A 23,410-nucleotide genomic window follows, 5' to 3' on the forward strand; every position below is an offset into this window, starting at 1 on the left:
ACATTCTCTGGGATGGCCCAGAGAATCTGGATCTCCCTACCTGTAGAAACAAGACTGATTCCCTTAACATTTGCATTCAAAGGGGAATTTAAAACAATACTAATGAACAATGCGCTGAATTAGGAGCTTTTCTCCTCTTGTCTCCTATCTTGTTTAGCTGTTTTAGCTCCTACCTGACATTTGTTACGGCCCAGTGTCACCCCCATTATGTCATTTTTGTTCCTGATCTACATTGCCTTAATTTTCTCCCGCACATATCTTCCTATGTCTTCCACAACCCTTATTTAAAGCGCTCTGATACCCGCTTGGGTCATGTTCGCGCTATACAAAACTTTAAATAAATAAATACTTAGGCACCCATCCAGTCTTCCAGAATGGTTACAAACACATCCACACTCAAATCTTCTCAGGAACCCACTGGACACTGTGCTTTCCCCAGAGATGAACAGCATACAGACAAGGATTTATCTGAATTGGCACACAATGCACATGTCCTTATGAACCTTTCAACATCAGCATTGACTCCTGCCACCAATACCAAGTCTTCACTTTCCTTTTCAATTTGACTATTTCTAAATGGCCAAAAAATAGGGGTTTACCCAAATTACCCTCCTAAGCCTGGGTAAAAAGCAATACAACAGGAAACTTGAAAATGGCAAGGAGGAAAGAATATATGAATTTCACTATTCAATAGGGGACTGTGTATTCCTCTATTGTCAGTACATAGTCCTGTCCTTCATTGCAGTCAATTTTAACAAGAAATTGCGAAGTATTCTCTTCCTTTTTCACAGACAAAGCGAACACGTTGGAAAGGGAGCTCAAGAATGCAGCGGATAACCTAGTAATCAAAAAACCTACACCGAGCGTTGCCAACGTCTTAATTAAGGAGAGTGGGGCAAAAAACAAAGCCCATTGGGATTCTTTCAAGTTATTAGACCAGAACAACATTGCCAAAACGCTTCGAGAAATCAGACCTAATAACCACTATAATGATCCACTCTCGTCAAAATGCAAGAAAGAAATCAGCCAGGCCGTGATTCCCTTATGGACAAAAATTATTAACGCCTCTCTATCTCAAGGGATACTCCCAGGATGCCTAAAAAACGGTCAAGTAGTCCCCATCATCAAAAAAACGACGGCGGGCCCGACAGATCCGAATCACTTTCGTCCGGTAACTAACATTCCGGTACTTGCCAAACTAATAGAGAAATGTATGCAGAATCAACTAAGCCAGCACATAAACAATTTCTCTTTATTGGATGAATGTTAGTCGGGCTTCAGATCAGGACACAGCACGGAAACAGCGATTTTACATATAGTCGCTGATGCTCTACAAGCTTTAGACCAAAATAGATCATGTCTACTCATCCTTCTAGACCTATCAGCTGCATTTGACACGGTGAATCATGTACAATTACTGAACAGGCTCCAGGACAGGATGGGAATATCAGGTACGGTGCTGAAATGGTTTGAATCCTTCCTTCAGGACAGAACACAAAGATTCTTAGTCAGTCAATCTCTTTCATCTTCATGTCCTAACACGATTGGAGTACCGCAAGGATCCACATTATCTAACGCAGTTCTAACGCAGAAAACCTCATCATCACCCCAAGATTCAGGAAAGCCCAATCAGGAGGAAGACGCTTCTCGGTACAAGCTGCCCGTCTTTGGAATTCACTCCCTCATGACTTACGTCTTGAACCACAATATCTGCGCTTCAGGAAGCTGCTAAAAACACATCTTTTTCCCTAGCTTCCATGCCCCCCCCCTGTTTTGATTTCCCACCCTTCCTCTCTTCTGCTCTCAGCTCCCGGTCCTCAGATTTGTTGAATTAGGGTTTTTAGCGCTGGGATACCTCCGGGTGACTATGCGCTTTATAAAAATAAATAATAATAATAATAATAATAATAATTATCTCCATCACTGTTCAACCTATATATGGAACCACTCACAGAAATTCTTCGAAACTCCAAAATTTCCTTTCACATGTACGCAGGCGACACACATTTATACCTCATGTTGTTGGAAGACATGAGGGTAATGAATGAGGCCTTAGAAATGACATTACAATGGTTAACAATCAATCATCTAAAATTAAACGCACAAAAAACAGAATTCCTTCTAATATCACTTTCAAAGAAGCACACAAAAGTTAAGGAAAGGGCTAAAATAATCACGGCGCTTAACTGCACCCCTACCTTAGTCGACTCAGCTAAATCACTAGGAATAACACTTGATGAGAAGCTGGATATGAAAGAACATATCAAGGCAATGGCAAAAAGTGCCCTTTTTCACTTGAACTACATTAGAAAGGTGAAACCCTTCATTTCAAAAGCAGATCTTAAGCTGGCAGTCCAATCATTGGTCATTTCAAGGATTGAATATGGATGCACTATGTTAGCAGGCTCATCACAAATCTCCACAACACCGCTAAAAGCCTACCTCAACGCAGCGGCAAGACTTATCACCGGGTCAAGGAAGTTCAACCATATCTCTCCACATCTAAAAGCATTAAACTGACTACCGTACGAAGCCAGAATTCAGCTACAAATGGAATGCATCACCCACAAAGTGCTATTACAACACTCCAAGATATCTTGCCCAGAAAATAGTATTATCTGGAGGAAATAGACCTGCTAGGAGTGCTAAGGAGTTGGTACTGAGACCTCCTATTTTCCGGAAGAAGAGAACATATGATAGAGCGTTCTCTGGAGCAGCCCCTAGAATCTAGAACTCTCTTCCAACAAACATCAGAAAAATGACAAACACAGCAACATTTAAGAGGGAAACAAAAATATTTCTAATAAGCAAATTCCTCCCATAGCTCTAGATCGATCTTCTTTTACACAGTGACAGAATTAAGTCCAAGACACTTACTCACAAGAAGAAAAAATAATTACTAATAGCGGAGTAGGTCTTAATCGTTAAACTGATGTATAGATCCACTATTATCTTGGAATACTGCTTAGACTGATACTTTATCAATCGTAGTATTAGATTAAAAAGAATATATAACACATCGGAAAGTCATTTATAACCTTTCTGCAAACAGGAAATCGCACTATAGAGATAATTTTTAGTCAATAAGTTAATCTCAGACTCTGTATATTTTATATTTACTGCATTTCGCGTCTCGTTATCTTGAGGCTATGCACACGTAATGTATGTCATATCTCTTTGGTTAACCCTTCCTTCCAATATGTGTCTCTATACTACCTCATGCTATGTAAAGCGCTCTGATACCCATGGGTCTTGTTCGCGCTATACAAAACGCTTTAAATAAATAAATAAATAAATAAATCACATACCAAAAACACTTGATTACAAAATTTAATTATCGTAATCTTATTCATTTCATCATAATTTTCAGACTTTTTTTAATAGACTGTATACATATATATACGCACATACAACAAATATATACAAATCACAAAATATTCACAGGAACTCATAGGTTCCTTTCACCCGAATGTTGTGTTTCTTGGACTAACCTGGTCTGGATTTAAAGGCACACGGAATTATTGCCCATAAGTCGTTTCCCTCACCCTTGTCGTGAGGAGGCCTAAATGTTTTTACAGGCCGAAACGCATCCGTGTTGACAGATGATGATAAGAGGAGTCTGATGAGGTATTTTTTTATTTAGTTTGGAAATATTTGATGCACAATTGTTAGATTAAAGTTCTGGAGAAAGTAGAACAATTGTGCAGATAAGACTACCTCGAAGTGTATTTCCTGTATGGAATAGGTAAACACTTTTCTTTTTCGACGAATCGGGTGGAAGGAACCTATGATTTTCTGTGAATATTTTGTGATTTGTATATATTTGTTGTATGTGCGTATATATATGTATACAGTCTATTAAAAAAAGTCTGAAAATCATGATGAAATGAATAGGATTACGATAATTAAATTTTGTAATCATGTGTTTTCGGTATGTGATTGTTTTTCTTGTTAAAATTGAATGCAATGAAGGACAGGACTATGTACTGACAATAGAGGAATACATAGTCCCCTATCGAATAGTGAAATTCATATATTCTTTCCTCCTTGCCATTTTCAAGTTTCATGTTATTCCTAAATGGCCTTCATGCATGATTCTCAAAATACTTTCATGAAGATTTATTAGGGGTACAACCCTGTCTCCTCTAAGAAGAAATCCATTTAGAGACTACTCATCTTTGAGTTCCAAAATGTCTTGTATTCACCAGTTAATTCATTTGTACTAGGCCATTCCTTCGTGATAAATTCCGTCACCACCCTTAAGTCGTCAACCTCAGTGTAACCAGAAACCAGCCCCCCCCTTTATTACTTCATCTTTATCCTTGACCAAGGCCACACTACACTCGTACCAATCACTTCCACAATACTCATCCAAAGGTAAGGGTGAGTGAATTAAATTATCTGCCACCTTATTCCTGTAACACGGCAAATACTCAACATTGTACATCAAGTCTAGAAGTCTTCCTGTCATCTTGGCAATGCGAAGAGTTGCCTTAACTATACCACCAGAAGTTAAGACTTTCACTAGGGGCCTATGATTAGTCTGCAGGGTAAACCTTAAACCCCATATAAACTGTCTGAAATTTTCCATAGCTCAAACAGTTGCCAGCATTTCTTTCTCAATTACAGAAAATTTCTCTAAAGCGGAGTCAAGAAATGATAAGTGTACACCACTGTATTCTCAGACCTGTTACCTGAGCTTTGCGTCAAAATCGCACCCAGTCCCTTACCACTAGCATCTGTAGAAAGGAAGCTGCGTGCTTAGATGTCATACCCTTATAAAGGAACTGCCGTACAAATGCTCTGTTTGGTACTTTCAAAGTCATTATTCAATTCCTACTCCACTTAAACTGCTGCCTCTCCTTCAACTGCCTCAGCCCATATGTTTTCATTGCAAAATTCTCCACAAATTGCAACAAAATTCTGCTAATCCCAGGAAGGATCTGATATCCTCCTTTGAAGCAGGTGCTTGTACCATACTAATCAACTTCACTAGGCCACTCTTGGGAGAAATACCTTCCCTGCTAACTTCATGCCTCAAGTAAGTTACTGATCTCATGACAAACTTGCTCTTTTTCAACTCTGCCATCAGCCCCTTTGCTGCTAGCCTTTCCAAAACTAGCTTCAATCTGTGATCATGTTGACATTAATCTCTACCCATAATAAGTATCTCATATTGGAAATAGATCACCCCTCCCAGATCTTTGAATAAAAGATGTATCAAGCATTGGAATACTGCTGCCACTGAAGCTAGTCCAAACTGCATGCGTACAAACCTATAGCACCCAAACAGTGTAATGAACAAGGCAAAATTCCTCCTAGAGGGGTGCAGAGGAATCTGATGGTAAGCAGAGGTTTGTTCAGTTGTTGAAAACCACTTAACACTTTTGGTTTTGGCTAAGAGCTCATTGATCCTGGGTAGTGGAAATGTATCCATAACTATGTTTTTATTCAGTTCCCTGAAATCAATACAGAGTCTTATTTGCCAATTAGATTTCAATGCAACCACCAAGGGTGCCAACCATTTACCACATTCCAGTGGCTTAATAATACCCCTCATTTCCAAATTATCCAATTTGTCCATCACTGCATCTTTAATTTTTATTCGTATATTTCTCACTTTGTGACACACTGGTATGGTTCCTTCCTTCACCACAATCTTAAGCATAAATCCCTTCAGCTTCCCTATTGTGCCTGAAAGTACTCCTGGGAATTGTCTTTATAGGTCTTCGTCCATGGTCACTACAGGATCACCAAACAACAACACTTGGTCTTCGCTATTGGGGTCTAACTTGTTGCTTAGAGCTCCCTGATCCATCCATCCGAGAATAGAAGAATATTTTTATACCACATACAACTTTCCTTGGGATTTTCTACCTCTAAATGAAGACATTACTGACCTATAACCCCCCCCCCATAAGAATCCTAGGTAACCGGTAAGGCTACCAGGTGGACGTTTGTAGGGACCAATTGATCACCCAAAACTCTTGCAAACGTATCAATCCAAACTGCATGTTGCACAATGGTGAAGAGCAAACCAAAATCTGTCACAATTTATACATCCACACCGCCAATTCTCATTCTGCAGGATGGTTTCTTCTTCACCACCCCATCAATTCTCAGGACTGTGTCATCAATATTTTGAAAGCTGTCATCACACAAGGACTCACTCGCTACACCATGTTCCATCTCCTGGTCATCCATCACATACTTCATGGGCAATCACCTGATAAGGAAAGCAAAAAGTTTTACTAAGTGGGCATGAGGGTGGCAGTACAATCCAAACCTGGACAAGAGCTGGTTACAGAGGCAAGACCATCTTGAGCGCCACTATCCACTCCATTCTTGATGCAGCCAACACTGTGGCCAGAGGAGTTAATAGCAGGATCACGCCTGGCTCTGTGTCTCTGACTTTAAGCCAGAAGTCCAGCAGAATCTGCTAAATCTGCAGTTGGACAGTGCACAACTTTTTGGACCGTAGGTAGACTAGAAGCTTGAAAAGCTCAAGAAAGACACAAACTTAGCCAAGGCAATGATGGCCCTTCAGACATCCACTCCTAGGGGGTCCTTTCGGAGGTCACAGTACAGGGGAGGCAGTGAAACACTCCCCCAGACTTCCGCCTCCTACCAGAGGCAGCAACAGTAATACCACCGGCAGCCTACGCAAGGTTATTCCAGCGGGTGCTACAGGGGTAACAACACCAAAGGTAGAGGCAAAGGAGGCTTGGCTAAAGGAGCAGTTTCCTACAAGCAGTAACCACCTTCTACTCCCACCATGATAACACTAAACCTGTCAGGGCAGACTGTGGGGATTTCTTCCTCTTTGGGAAGAGATCGCCACTCTCCATCATAGAGCATGGATAATACCTGAAGCTCATTGCAGCCCCACTAAACATTCCAACTCGCAGATACGCCCTCTCCACAGAACACCAGCACCTTCTTTGTGAAGAGGTCCAGGCACTCATTCTGAAAGGAGCATTTATTCTGAAAAGGGCGATACAACCTGTACCACTGCAGCATCAAGGCAAGGGAGTGTACTCCCAGTACTTTCTAAATCCAAAGAGGGGCGTGTCTCTAAGGCCCATACTTGAACACAGGCTCCCAAACAAGTGTATCCTCTCAGAACATTTCCACATGGTCACACTGCAGGATGTTATCCCTCCGCTGCAGCAAGGTGACTTCCTAACTGCACTTGATCTGAAGGATGCCTATTTATACATACACATCCACCCTGCTCATCTCTGCTACCTATGTTTCATGGTAAGCGACCAACATTATGGGGCATATTCTCATGAACGTCGCAAAAGTTACTTAACCCAACTTCCAAACAATCGCTGTGTATCGCTGGATAATTACGCTGTGTTAACTAAGCATTCTCGACACGGCGGTACAATGCGATAGTCTCCAGATAACGCATCAACTGACCATGTTAAAATCAACGCCCCGCCTCAAAAATGCAAAACACAAATCCCAAAAAGCTGCGATGAGGCCAATCGCGATACTAAAATCAAGCTAAAACCAGTAACAGACCTGCAATTCACAGGCGCCAGGTGGGAAAAATCACTATAAAAGTAGAAAAAAACCTGACAAACAAATGCCAAACAACAGCAAAGCACAATGGACGTTGCCGGAGCTAGTACGGAGGAGAACCAGAATCCCACAAGCCCCCAGAGGACCTGCCTGGGACCTCAGGGTCAGGGAAGGCCAAGAAGAAGAGTAGGAAGAAGCGCTACAGTCTGCAGGAAAACAGGATCCTGATAGCGGAGGTGGTCGAACACCATCAACAAATGTTCGTCACCTCCACTTTGTCATTGGCAACCAAAAATAGACTGTGGCAGTCCATGTTGGACAAGGTGAATGCAGTGGCAGTGCTGAAGATGATAATGGAAGAGGTCAAGAGGCGCTGGAATTACGTCAAGGGCAAAACCAAGCTGAAACTCGCTAACAACTCGAAGGCAGCAATGCAGATTGGAGGTGGGAGTCCTGTGTCACAGGAGGAGCTGGACAAGATGGAGGAAATGGTGTCCACAGTCATCAGTGGGGAGACGGTGACTGGAGTCGGGGGACCTGACACTGCTCAACATGACCAGACACAACAGCACCAGGGTAAGTAACGACCAGGGACTTGGGGGATGGGGGAGATGGCCACAATGGCACACATGCACAATTGAGCTGAGCACATCTGCGGACAAACCATGCCCCAGATCCCAACCCCCACCAAGAGACCAATGCACCAGAGTATGCAACATCTCAGCACTGTATAAGCACAGAAGGTACAGCCACACCGCCACGGGACGGTGACTTTCAGTGCACTGAGGTAGGGGCACCTTAAGTGCTTAGCGGGAGTGCAGCCTGCAATGATGCCCTGTCTCAGCGGTCCGGACGGCTCAGGTTTTGTGTGCCCTGGTGGACCGCAGTGTAGGCCAGAGCCAGCCGGCAACGCGGGCCTACTGCCACCTGGCTTCGCCTCCTGGATAATATAGTTAGTAAAACCTATGAGGCTGAGCGGGTGTGCAGCCTGCCATGATGTGGGGTGCACTGGTATGTCCTCTGCCATGGAGAAATAAAGACCCAGCACCAAATGTGAGACCTGGTGGCCCGCGGAGCAGGGCTGCATGATATTGAGGGTGCCATGTCCCTCTTGGGTGTCCGTGCTGCATGATGAGTGGCTCCATGGCATCTTTTGCTCTTCATGTGTGGCTCTGGGCTGTCCTCCCTTTTGCGGTGCAGGCTGTGGTCTGACTTGACTTGACACCAGGTCAGAGCAGGTGTTAGTTTCCTGCTACTAACACGTCTTATCGCATATTTTGTGATCTTATCGCCAATGTGGCTTCTCATTGAGAATGTTATGGAGTGGTGTTGTTGCGGCTTTTTGATCTGGAACGCTCACTCTGCATCTCATTATCGATAGTTGCATGGATCATCTGTGGCAATGGTTTTTGCAGCTGCTATCGCAGGTAAACTGGTGCTATGGGTTGTTAGCACCAGCTTGTGAATAGGGCAATACATTTATCACGACTTTGGCTGCAATAAAGTGCCGTTAACCCGGCAATAGCTCCTTTAGAATATGCCCCTATGTGTTTAAAGTATTTCCTTCAGGGTCAACGCAAAATACCAAACCTTCACTTTGAAGTTCCACACCCAAAGTCCATGGGCAAGTAATAGAAGTTGTTATCAAACAGCAAGAATAAACTAGCTCTGATAGAATTCTCTTAACATAAGCAAGCCACGGGATACAGAGACCTTTATCGCAAGCAAAACAAACTTTTATAATTGATTGATTCAAGCTGGCTCTAGGGTTAAGCCCAATAGATAGTGGGCCTAGTTTGATATGGTCTTCTAAATAGGCTAGACCAAGTCTCTCGTGGCATAGAAAGTTTGAGAATGAGGGAGGTAATAAAAAGAATCGGTTGCAAAAGTGGTTCTCTGCAGCCTCTAATATAGAGCAATCCGCATAGCCCTAGACCCCTGTTCACCTCAAAACCACTGCCTCAAGGAGAGGGTTAACAGCCTTATGGCTGGGGCAAACTGGAGAGCGTACCTAAAATTTTGCAGAGCTTCATGCAGCAGTAGGTGCACCAGCTACCAGAGGAATCAAATGAAACCCAGAGATAGGGATAACTGTTAACCAAACCTAACCAATATCCATCAAAAACAATGCTGGATGTACCCTGACGTTTGGCGCCCCAGGTCATTATATGTGATATTGTATAACTAGTTCTTAAATCAAGACCTGCTATAAACTCTACAAAAGAGCTAACTAAACTACGTAACCCCCTGGGTGCGTGTGCCATCAGAACCACATCATCAGCATATAATATTGTGGGAATGGGAACTTTGTTCATGGCAAGGACATTACTAAACTGAACCTACTAAAAAAACTCAATTTATTATCATACAAGATGAATAAAAGGGGAGCTAGAACACATCCCTGCCGAACACCACATGAAAGGCTAAAAGAATCCGACAGCTCCCCATTTGCACCAATCCTCACACTAGAAGTTAGATCTTCATGAAGAACATAGAGAAAGCGCACAAGTGCCTTATCCAACCAAACCTCCAAAAGACTTAGCCACAGTTTGGTACGATTTAAACTGTTGAAAGCTGTAGGCAGATCCACAAACGCAAGGTGCAAAGGGCCGCGCCTGGTGGTGGTGTACTTTCCAACAATGAGATTCAAATTCAAGCACTGCTCTACCGTACCTAAGAGCTCATGAAACCTGTATTGCCATTGGTCAAGAATATCATTATTGCTGACCCAGTTCCACATTCTGTTGAAAATCAATCCACCTAAAATTGTCACAGTTGTATCTTTCAAAGTGATAGGGACGGTAACAGCATTGACAAAAACAATCGCCCTTTCTACCCATGGCCCACCCTTATGTTAACACTCGTTAAGTTAATTGAATTGTTGGGTGACTTACACAAGTTTCATGAGGCCCAGACGCCATTAAAATTCTCATCTGCCACAGCTGTTACTAGACAATTCCAATTTACAATATTTTTTTTGTTTTTCCTTCTATTTGGAGCAACCTTATAAATGGAGCGCGCTTGAGCAATCTGAAAAGGATATCTGGGTCATTGCAAATGAGCATTGGGAATCAAACTAAAGAGGATTGTCGTTCATTTTTTTAAATTGGGTTTTGTAATGTAGATTTAATACTCTCACATAGTCCCTCATAGCAGTGAAGAATATAGGGGCTGCTACTACCCCCGGAGAGGCAGTTTTAAAGATCACATTGATTGTCATGTAAATTAACTAAGAAGTTACTCTGAGTTCAGAGGAGCTTCACTTGCTTTTCAGAGGCTTGTGTTTTCAGAGTAGGCACGCCTACTTCCCAACAAGTTTTTTTGTAGGGGCTACTTTTTGGACAGTAGGCCTAAAACGTGCAGCTTCTACAGCCTGTTTGCTGGCTACTTCAATTCAGTCACTCTTTCACAAACATCTCAGAGATTAGTTAAGTAGAGAGTCAGACATAGAAAAAGTACTTGCTTGTACTCCATTACAGTCAGTAAAAACAGGGAAAAACTTGGAGCATGGTTCTGGGGGAAGACCCGAATAGAGGACTGTAGGAGAGTAGGGTCTGCTATCCTATGGTCACCCCAATGTTTGCTTTTTGCTTCACTGGTTTTCGACTTACTGAGGCTGTGGGACTGCTAATCAGACCCCCAGCCTGCTGTTCTCTCTCTAAATTCACATACATGTACTATAGGTACATAACCCAATTGGAAATGGACTCCTTGTCAGCCCCTGTACCATGCACTATAGGTGCTCAGGGCATAGGTGCCACCAAGGCCTACATGGGGCTGAAGCATAGCTTTTGCCACCCCTGGCTGGTTCTTAAATTGGCAAAACTGTCTGATCACTCAGCTGGGGCAAGTGGGTGTAATCAACCCTTGTTTAGAAATAGTATACCTATATCTAAACCTATATCTGGACACATATAAACCTGTGAGCCACTCCTATGGAAGACCTTATCAATCCTGGAGGTAGAGTGCGTGGTTTAATGTGAGATGGTGCTCTGGCATGAGCTGAGCCTGTCTGCAGCTGTCGGGAACAACTCCCTAAGCTGATCCGGGATAATGCCATACCATATACTATTAAGTGCCTTATAATCCTCGCGGTTATAAAGCAACTTTGGTTTGGCTTTATCAAAGAATGTCGTGTAAGGTGTCATACGATTTGGAATACTATCCCCTCAACAGTTCTGTCGACGGGGATAGCATTCCACCCCTCTAGAGGGAGAAGACATGTTACTTTACTGAAACGCGGTTGATTTTTAAAAGAGCCTCAGATCCACAAAATGGATGCTTCTGCCACAGACACGAGTCTCACCTCCTGCTGCTGACCGAAACTCCGCAGAGGAGGCCTGGACAAAGGCTTTCCTGTCGCAGGGCGGTGTTACACCACCCCAGACAGGAGATAGTGGATTGTAGCAGGGAGGTTTGAAAGAAACCAGACACTGCCTGGGGAGCACAAGGCAGCCCCTTGCATAATCCGGCCAAACCGGTTCTGGGGCACACCATCCCCAGTCCCAGCGCGGCCTGGATCAAAGGGAAAGGGGTGTATCCACCCCCTTCCTGGGTCCCACCCATAGGAGGGGACCGAGCAGGTAATCCAGCCCCCTAGATTGGTATAAGAATGGGAGCAGTGCCAACGCACTCAGATTATCCTGATGAAACATTTGAAACGAAACTCTGGACCCATCGACATCCTACTCAACATAGAAGACTGAAGAATCTCCCTTGTGGTCATGGAGTGACCACCCTGTGCAAACAGGCCCCATCCAGCACCTCGACATCTGCTTTGTTGCAGTTCCCGCTGGAACTCGAGTGACAGAGATTGACGAGATCAAGCTTGCCTGCCTTCTTTCGGCCCGATCCACAGTCCCTGCAGAGCTGAGACCCGTGGAGGCGACCGGAAGTGTGGGGCACGCCATCTTGAAAAGACCACGAGACGCTGACTGTGCAGCCCACGAGTGACCCTTGAAGCTGTACACCGGGGTTTGAGAAGCCCCAACCCTGAGCCACTTTTGCACCGAAGCTCACCCCTCTACACTCGACGAGCGCTGCGTGGGGCCCTTCTGCTTTCTTTGGCTCAACGCGTTGGCCTGGTCACTTGCCAGCTGGCTTGTGGCCCCTGTGCTGGCGAAAACCTAAATACAACTTGTGATTCTGGTTGCTCGAGACCTGCACCCGCTCCTCTGAAAAGGAGCACCCACTCTGACCCTCCTGGTCCGAGTGAGAAGCAATCTTCCAATCCCGCATGGATTGCTCTTGCCAAGTGTTGTTTGCTCCGATCTTGAAGCCAACCACGCCGACGGTGAGAACCTGCGTGGGACAGCTCGTGACCCGCTCCTGGACGTCGCAGATGCCCCAGAGCCCACGTGGCAGCGGAGAGAAGCTCCACGACAACCACCTGATTGCGCCCGACATTGCCTGGTTCCGTCCTGGTTCCACCCTGGTCACTGCTGAGTGACCCAGATTCTGTCCCCTCTGCTTTCAGGTACTTTACTACTCTGATCCACCCTTGGATCACACCGGACACTTCTCCTTCACATCGCCTGCAGCATCTTCAGCTTCAAGCACCAACAACCTGCGTGACGAAACCCGACGCCACTTCGACCCTATGCAGCCACTTCCTGTGGGTGAGGTAACTCAGCAACGCCGGTGTTCCCACACTGGTACACACCTCTAGGGTCTGTGTCTAAAGTTTTGTCCTTCTAGATTCAGCGGAAGTATCCTTAAACTCTATTTGTGTAACTTTTACGCACCATTGACTTTGCATTGGTGCATGCGTGTGCTTTAAGCGCTGCACCCGAATCCCGCGGGCTTTTCCCGACTTCAGCATTGCTTGTCCCGACTGCTCCCAGCGATTCCCTAGGCCCTAGGCCTAACCACTGTTTGATTGGTATCTCTTATACCACTTTCTTAATATATGGTTTGAGTGGCCACCCGCCCTCATCCATAGTTGTGCAACTTTCATATGTTATACTGTGCTTTTGATTTAACGCTTGTGCCCCTTTGCTCATAAAGAGTACTGGGGATTATTTTAGTAATAAACACATATATTTTTATAATATATACTTGTGTGGTGTCCTTTCATTTGATATTACAGGATTGTGATTGGTAAAACAGCTCGCTTAACACGACCTCTTGAGTTAAGCCCTTAAGGCTGCTTAGTCTATGCTACCCTTAAGATAGCTTGTCTAATAAGGTTGACTTACAACCAGACACCATAAGGGATTGTTTGGACTGATACAAGGTGGTTCCAGAATTGGAAACATCATATATCAGGCCAACTTCTCACAAGGACACCTTGGAATATAAATTCCGGGGCGTAAAGATAGATAAAGGCGGTCAATTCCTTGCACAGAGGAAAAGCATCAGGCATAAAGGCATTGCCCTGGCAACCTCTTTAAAAGCTCTGAACTCGAAACTAAACGGTCCATTTATTCTACCTACAGTGCAGGTGGTTCGTGCAAAGCTACTGCCAACAATTACTTATGGTAGTGAGGCGCAGAAATGAAGAGATGTCAAACTACTTGACTCCACAATATCAACTACGTATAGGGTCATATTTGGGTTGCCTAAATATACTTCACCCCCGCAAATCAGACTTGATTTTGGCATACAGAAGTGATCTAATGCGAGACATGGGGCATACATCACAGCGTGGGATAATATACGGAAAGCCGCTCCGGGACCATTAAATGCACAGCTATGGAAAGAGATAGAACGTCACACCCCCACACCCGCTGCGAGATATCTTAAAAATGGCTTACACAATTTGGGATTGTACCAACTCTGGGAAACACCTACTAGTTTCAGCAGGCTTAAGAAACTGGTTTGGAAAACAGTCAAACACCTTTCATGGCTGGAGGATAAAGCCTCACTCTCAGAAAGGTATCACGGATGGATGACTCTGAATACCTACTGCGAGCCAGCTGCTCAGAAGTAATTCAATTTGGGTTATGCTAAGCATACAAAAATCAGTTTTATGAAGCATAGATTTGGTCTGCTACCCTGCATTCAGCATCTTCCACCCTGGCTAAAGGAGAAGGCGGACCCTAGGTGCCGCTTATGCGGTTCAGCACCGGAAGATCTGCTGCACCTACTATGCTTCTGAAAAGAACTGTCACAAGAACGGAAACAACTGCTGAAAGTTAAATTTAACCAGGGAGCTGTTCGAACTAGGAGGCAGGCTGTCCTGGCATGTTTCGCACCGAGCGACCCGCAACTAAACTGTTCCTTGGTAAAATTCTAGAGGATATGCGAAAAGAAATTATCGGAAACCGAGTTATTGACAAATAACCATCCCGGTCTCACAGAAAAAAATGTAGAAACAGGAGGAGCTCGATGTCTAGCACTGAAGAACTCATTTTGTATGTATTAACTTTTGATACCCCTAGGAATGTACGGACTTAAATCGAATATCCTAAAGAACAAATGAGATGTGTACAGCCGGATATAATGTGCCTAAAAACTAGACACTAGATTTGTAAATTTGCATAATCTTTTAAAAGTATGGATTTTTATACGTAAAAATTGTCTTGAAATGAATTATATTTGTATTGCAATGGTTTTAACGAACTATGCAAATAAAATAAACTTGAAACTTCTTTCTTGTACTCCCTCAATTCACAACAACTTGCCTTTCTGTGGTCTGATTCAGACAGCAGAAGGTTGAGGCATGCAAAGGAAAGAAAAGTGAGACAAAGGGCACATGGGAGGGCCACAGATGTATCTTTGACTTCATTAACCTGTAAATTACTTGAGATTTCACTAGTCTCCATTGTTATAAAGGGCTTGGAATATAGTTAGGGCTCCCAGTTTTCCATTTTTACTTATTTTTACAGATAAATACAGACGGAAGTCGATGTGTTTCCTGTCTGTATTTATTTTTAAAAATGGAAAAATAAAGAAAATTAGCCTTCCAATACTGTCGGTCACTAATTACAGTTTAAGAGCTGAGCAGATAGATGCCTTGGGGAATTAAAAAATAGGATAAGGTATCATTAAATAACAAAAATATCCATTTGTATTATAATGCCAATTTTTATCTCTGGGTGTATTGTTATGTTATATTTGACTGCTACTAAAGCATGACAGGCGTATGAGTGCACATTTATTAGTTAAATACATGTGGAAATGTACCATATTACAACTTAGTTTTTTCACAGAATACAAAATAAATATGGATAAATACTAATAAGAAGGACAAAAAATAAATATGGATAAATACAGACGGAAATGGTAAATAAATAAATACCATAAAACCGGGAACCCTAATTACAGTACAAACACAGTTTCAATAAGTGATTACAATAGGTGATTATGGTCAGGCCTACCAGCAAAAGTACTATTGTAAGCTTACAGTGGTCTTACAGCCCACCCATTGCTTACTGGTGGTTGGCTTCATTATAAAAACAATATAACAATTTATACTTTATTTCGGCCGCTCGACCATAAAAGTGCATGTACACTACAGCTCATACACACGCTGTTACACTGTGCGACAGATAGTCATTAATAAGAAAAAGCCTCTAGATAAAAATGCAATTTAACTCTTACTTAAAATTTCTCTAAATTCAATATGAGAATGACCTAATTCTTAAAAATTATAAAAACTTTTAAAAAGACACATCATCAGTTCGGACCATTTAAAACTAAGACCAGGAGCACAATACGCAAGCGAGATAGCCCTCTGTCTGCGCTACTAAGAACAGTGGCAACAGTAACCTTCCGGAAATTTCTCCTCAACCCCTCAACCTCAATCTGCTTGTAGGAGCTTTCTCCTGCTGCCCCACATATGGCCCAAGAATTTTCCTACAGTGCATGCTATCACTTGGCTAGGATCTGATCTAACTATTCGCAGCTCTTCACATGGTTATGTGTTCCCACCCGCCTACATATAGGTGCAAGCCACCTAGCTCTGGGGAGGCAAACAGGACATGTGCTATGGATTCAACACTGGCGGTGCAAAGAGAACAGAACTACGATGACACTCAAGTGGAACTTCAACAGCTGGTAATGACATTGAGGGGAAGCGTGCCAAATCTGAATTGCATATACAATTTCCTTTCACTTGGCGTCTGTATTATTTCTAGATATGGTTAAAAAAAGGCAATAGATTTATGGTTTGGAAATTCTAAAGTTAACCAGCCCTCTTTTGGATTAGCAGCTACTGTTTTGGCTACCCTACCCCAATACTCAGTTTTAAGAGAGGTTTTAGTAGGAACTAAGGCTGGGTCCCTATTTTCCCAGAGACCCTCAAACCCTAAGTCTGATAATAAAAGCTTAACATTCTTTAGCCACCCAATTTTATGCTGCGTATCTAGTTGAATGACTTCATCAAGCGCCTTGGCATAGGGGCCTAAATCAGGGGTAGTCCTAATCCTCCTCCAGAACAACAGGGGTCGGAACTTAGCCTTATCAGCAATTGACTTACTGCCCATGTCTACCCTTAAAGGGTGGAGGGGGTGCTATTTGGCAACTGGACCAAACTACTCAGAAAATTATTCTCTGCACTGACATAATCGGCCAGCCTTTCGAAACCCCACAGCTCTGCCCCATATCGGGCAGAGCTCACTGCCTTGGATTCATATATCCGCAAAGGAACTAATCGCCCCTCACATTATTTCCACTAAACATTGCTTACTATTAGGAGACTTTAGCATACATAGCAAGATCACCTCTAATGTGGATACCTCGTTGCTCTTGGCGGATCTAGCCACCTTGGGACTAGAGAAGATCAATGTAGGCCCCACACATCTGGAGGGACACACTATAGAACTTATACTGACCACTTCTCCCAACATCTGCTGTGAGGCCCCCTGCTTACTCACATGGTCCGACCACTCTCTACTTAGCTTTCAAATAAAAGGACCAAGGGCCACTTCCGCTTCCGCCAAAGCCTCCTGCAGTCTTCGAAGACAAAAAATCACGCCTGATTGCTTCGCGGACACATTTCCGGACAATGGCAATTTGGCATTAGAAAATATTGAGAATTGTCTGGCAAGATATAAAAAACTATAATATAAACAACCCTAGACCAGTTGGCCCCATTAAAATCCTACCCTAATGTGACTAAACGCTCTAGACAGCATGGCTCTCTCCAGATCTACAGAAGGAAAAAAGCTTCTGTAAAAAGCGGGAAAGATGCTGACGTCTCTCCCATGCAGCAAACGATAAAGAAATGTATAAGATCTCTCTAGCCCACTATCATAAGAACCTAAAGAATGCGCGCAGAATCCATATTGAGTCACAACTCAACCAGGACGGAAAATCCTCTAAAGAACTCTACAGCATCCTCAACTCCTTCACTAATCCTAAGGCCTATCACAATGAAGTAACTCCACCACAAGAACTGCGTGATAAGTTATCCAACCACTTCATCCTGAAAATTTAGATTATTTATGATAAAATCACTAAAGACAGGGACCCCTCGAAAAACACTTCAACCCTCTGTCCCTTACACTCACCTACTATGCATTCACTCGAATGCTTCCCCCCTCTCACAACTGATACTGTGGCATCTCTACTGAAAACGGTCAAATCAGGTTCCCCTCAGGATATTCTACCTGCCCAAAGTATCTTCATTACTGTACAAACAGCTGTCACCTGATATTTGCTCAATTCTTAATCTTTCCTTGAGGAAGGGCCATTTACCACCCGAATGGAAGGCTACTCAAATAATTCCCATTCGGAAGAAACCCAATGCCCGATGGGATGATCTGACCAACTACTGCCCCATTTTTCTGTTACCTTTTCTGTGAAAACTCTTGGAAAAACACATTAACAAACATCTCCCAGAGTACATTGAAGTGACAGAATGCCTCGGCCCCTCTCAGTCTGGGTTTCGACCTAGGTTTATTACGAGTCAGTATTGATTGCCATCACAGACCACCTAAGGCACTCCCTGGATAATGGACAAGCAACATCTTTAGTGCTGCTGGATTTGTCAGGGGCGTTTGACGCTATATCCCACTCCATCCTTCTCAACAGACTGAGAAACATTGGAATTCATGGCGCAGCCTCTCAGTGGCCGTCATGCTTCCTAACTCACCGCACTCAAACCATCAACCTCTGTGCCTTCGATCTCAAACTTCGGAGTTGACTAAAGGAGTACCTCAGGGATCTTGTCTCAGTCCCACCCTGTTTAACATTTATGTGGCTCGGTTAGTGGACTTACTCAGGGAACAGGGCTTCATTCCAATCTCATACACTGATGACACCCAGCTTCTATTGACTTTTGATAAAAGCTCTCCTACTACCCAGTCTACCTTCTCAGAAGGCATGACAGCCATTGGTGCTTGAATGAGGAACAATTTTCCCTCAGCTTAATACAGGGAAAACAAATATTATACTATTCGGAGAAGCTCCTCTCCTCTGGTCCCCAGATTGGTGGGCAACTAAACTGGGTGCTGCCCTGGGCCCCAAAGCAGTGGTAAAAAGCATAGGTGTATACTTGGACCAAAAACTTACGATGAAGGAGCAAGTCACTACCACTGTAGGTTCCTGCTTTCATACGCTAAGCCTCCTGAGGAGGGGTTTCCCTTTTCTCCCCATGACAGTTCTTAAATCACTCCTCAGGCATTAGTAATAAGCAGCCTAGATTACTGCAATGCACTCCTGATTTCAGCTAACAAATCCTCCCTCAATAGACTTCAGGTGCTCCAAAACACTGCGGCCCGTCTAGTTTTCAACTCTCCTGCCAGGACCACCTCTCTGCCGCTACTTCATGGACTACACTGGTTACCAATCCGCAAGTGGATTCGATTTAAGATCTGCTGCACGGTGCACAAGGCACCAAACGGCGATGGCCCTAGCTATTTAGCAGATAGACTCACCCGTTATCAGCCTTTCAGAACACTCCAGTGAGGCTCCAAATCGCTACTTTTGGTGCCCCGCGTTAAGAAATCCTGCATAGGTGGGAACGTTTTTTACTACCTAGCCCCCTCCCACTGTAATCAGCTCCCCAGCCACCTCCAGAAATGTCCTGACTATTTACTCTTCCGGAAGCTCACCAAAACTGAGATTTTCTGATAACCTCTTCTCTTCTTAACTGTAGCACTTCCGTAGCGTGGAGATACCCCGTCGGGGGTGATTCGGGCGCTTTATAAGACACGAAATAAAATGGTGCTGCCACTGGTAGGCTATAATGCCATTCTCATTTGCTTGCTTCTCGTTCAATGATTTGCCTTCACCTACTTGTGTTTTCCCTGCACTGGAGCATAGCCTCTTTACAGTCTTTTTGAGGGCTTACCTTTATCCTTCCACTTCTCCCATTTAAGGAACGCCTTTTTTCTTTGTCATTCAGCACACCATGAGAGTGCATGTGCTTGATAGGTCTTTCTCTCTGGTACTGCTTCATCCCTCAAATCAGATTTTCTATACACGTACATCAGCAGGGATATAGATATTTGTCCTGGGGTATGGCTGAAAATAAGTCTTTAAGGGTTGTTTTGGTTTTAACGCCTTCATTTCATATATTGCATGAACACACAAGCTCACAAAGGCTTTAATGGTTCTGGGCCAAGTGCCAAGGGCCATCTGCTGCACTCACTCAGCTGGTGTCCTGGAGACTAATACATCTGTTCCCTGGGCTGGTGCAGAGGAGCAAATGGCTAAATTATGTGGAAGGTAAATTAGGCCTTGGAAAGTGTTTCCCTTTACATTCTAAAAACTACCTTATTCATTAAAATTATGTTGAGAATTTCCAGAATGCAATGATTTTGAGATATCAAAAGGTATGCGTTTGTTTTTCCTCCAGCATTTGGAAATATTATTTTCTATTACGGTTTTTAAACAATGCTTTACAGAAAAACATTGTCATAGCCAACAGCTCGGTCCGTGCATTATAGAAGTGAGACCTATTGGCCTTTTCAATGCTTGTTTAATTGGCTGCCTTACTTGTGCTACCTGTGGTGAGTGATTTGTGTCACAATAAGCGCTATAGGTATTCAAATGCCCTTATTGATCTTAATAATAATTTTTTGTACTATCAGGGCATCCAGAGCCCAATGCCTTGGCAATTTCAAAAATGAAATTCTCCCAGTTACCACTACAGTCATGGATGATATGGGTAACACAAAAACCGTAACAGTAGTCCAAGATGAAGGAATACGTCCCAGCACGACTACGGAGGTACTGGCGACACTCAAGCCCGCTTTTAAGGAGAATGGCAGCACAACAGCTGGTATGTTCTTGAGAAATTCTTAGAGAGATGTAACGAAAACAATTGAGTTGATCTCATTATGCATGGGTTTGACTGACAGGATTTGATCATTCTTTATTTTAAGGATTGTATCCTTATTTTATTTTGTTAAGTTTCTACACCCACTTAAATTCTACCAATTGAGGTATGTTTGCAAGTGGTTTACTAACTCTTGTAACTTAGTTTAGACCATAAGTTATTTCCCAAAAGATAAACTTTCATCACAAACATTTGAATCTATTAGGGAGCAACTAACATAATTGATTGAGGCATTGTCCATGCGAATACAAAATGGGGTAAAATAACACTGAGAAATCTGGTCTGAAGTAGATCTTGCAAAGGAAAGGAAGGGACCATGTTCACACCGGTGCTTTATAACCTCAGGTAACTCCAGCCAAGTCAGCGATGGCGCTGCTGCTGCTGTTCTACTTGCCAGGCGTGCGAAAGCTGAGCTGATGATGCTTCCAATTCTTGGGATTCTGAGGTCATATGCAGTAGTCGGTGTCCCGCCTGATGTAATGGGCATTGGACCAGCCTTTGCTATCCCTGCTGCGCTGGAGAAGGCTGGTAAGCGTTGCTTTCAAGTATATTTTTATATTTAGTTATGGAGTGTTTACAGCAGTTATGGAGAAAGAAACCAGGAAAAGAGGTGGTGAGTTCACACATAAACCTGCTGTCTTTGCCAAACACCACTCCCTGGTAGCTGAATCTTTCAATGTAGCCAACATCTGTAGCCAAAGTCTGTAGCTATTTTTTAGGGTAATTTGTCAATAATAATTTGATAGTTTTTTTCATTCCATCCTATGTTTTTCTGGGATAGTAACTTAGTTTATTTTCAGTTAATAAAAGATCAGTCAAATCTATATGCAGCAATTCATCTCCCATGTGAAATTATCACTGTCACCCCAATTTAAAACACCGAATGATCATGCCAGATTTCTATATTTGTATTATAAAGTGACTGCTGACAATCACTGACTAACCCTGGGATGGATAGAAGTAAACCATTCTTATTCATTTATTCTCAACATCTGTTTTATATAAAGGTATACATTTGGTATGGAGTAGAAATTAATACACAATAAGTTACTTGCTAATAACTGTTGCAGCCTCTCAGAAAGAATTTGTTTTAATGGTTGGTACACTTGCATTAAAATTGTTCCTTTTTCTTTTAAAATTATTCACAAGATGTGCTTTTTGAACTTGAACAACTTGCTTATGCTGATCAAGTACCAATTAACTATATCAGGTAAACATATTAATTTTAACATACCGGGGCTTATTTATGGGAAACTAACGCAGTGTGGTGCAGCAAGTTATTTTGCTGCACCACGCTGCATTTGTTTCCGGATACAGGGATGCAACATATTTACAGCAACATTTCGCAATTCTGTGCCTTTCCCTGCGCTGGTGCACAAACTGCTGCCATGTGCAGGCACCCTTGCACCATGGTGCAAGAGTGCCTGCATCATGGGGAGATTGTTTTTGTGCAAGAAGGGGCACCTGCTCATAAATCTGAAAATGCATCAGTGGACATGGGTGTTGCGTGGGAACACCCACAGCAACACCCATGTCACGCCCCTAACGCAGGGTGGCTTTATGTGCGTTTGTAAATTTCACCCATCAGGTTACGCCGTCGTAGCGCCATGCAACGTGCCGCTCCGACGGCGCAAGGAGTTCATAAATAAGTCCCACCATTTCTATTGCTTCTTTTGGAGATGCCCAAAAAGTTGCCTGGGGTGGTTAAGTACCCATGCAAGCGGATGATTTTCAAACGTTATCCTTCATTTGAGCAAAGTCAAATGTTAACCATGTACTCTGTATGTATATGTCTCCAGGTTGCCATGACCTGGTGATTCTAGAATCACCAAAGGTACAAAAGTTATCAAACTCCACATTTTTTCAACACTTTGAGATTGGCTTTCAATTTTTTTTAAATAAAACTGGGTAAGCGACTTGAATTTAATGTGCACTTTCATGGGCTTTTTTTAAATATTTGTTTATTAAACTTGTTTTTATTTAATAATCTCACATAATAGAAAAACACAGTATGGCATGCACATGAACAGCCCTATATAGCCAACAATTTTCAGACTCACCTACATTTCATTTAGAAATTCAGGAAATCAGCCCTCGAGGTCCCTGTGAGTCCAACAAACCCCAAAAGCCATGAATGCCCACAGGGTGTAGCCTGCGGTGTCTCCTCAGCCACAAGCCCTTCCAACATATCACTCCAGATCTCTATGTCCCGCTCCGCGTTCTCATGAGATTTTTTTCATCATCTTCTTAGATGGTTATGCAATACCTTTCTTGAAATATGTCATTACACAGATTCGATATTTTTGCCCAGTTTCCATATTAATTCCTTATTTAATTTTTCACATTCAGGTAGGTTTAAGCACATTCTTACATTTCAGTGTATAATAGTATATAATAGTCATAGGTTGCATATATATCACAATTGTACTTTGTGTAAATTCAACGTGAAATTAATTACTCTGTCTTGTTTTTCAGTGATTTTCTTGTACGTTTACCTTTGTTTAATTTGTGCCCATAATTTGTAACATTACGGGGCCTTTTACGATCACAGTTGGTCAGAGGCTTTCCGACTGCCATCGTCAGTTTCAATTCCGACTGGCTAAAAAAGATGAGGCCAGTCGGAATTGAAACTGACCGGTTATTCTAACTGGT

General features: G+C 43.0%; 1 protein-coding gene across 1 annotated transcript in view; it reads left to right on the forward strand.

Annotated features, from left to right (window-relative positions):
• LOC147684987 (3-ketoacyl-CoA thiolase B, peroxisomal-like) overlaps positions 1–23,410 on the forward strand; it is a 58,907-nt gene that overhangs the window by 30,230 nt on the left and 5,267 nt on the right. Inside the window, exons 4-5 of the mRNA XM_086939746.1 lie at positions 20,511–20,701; positions 21,104–21,286. Coding sequence (XP_086795872.1) covers positions 20,511–20,701; positions 21,104–21,286 — 374 coding nt within the window. The remainder of the gene's footprint in view (positions 1–20,510; positions 20,702–21,103; positions 21,287–23,410) is intronic.

Source organism: Lissotriton vulgaris, chromosome 10, assembly GCF_964263255.1.
Source record: "Lissotriton vulgaris chromosome 10, aLisVul1.2, whole genome shotgun sequence".
Lineage (NCBI taxonomy): Eukaryota > Metazoa > Chordata > Amphibia > Caudata > Salamandridae > Lissotriton > Lissotriton vulgaris.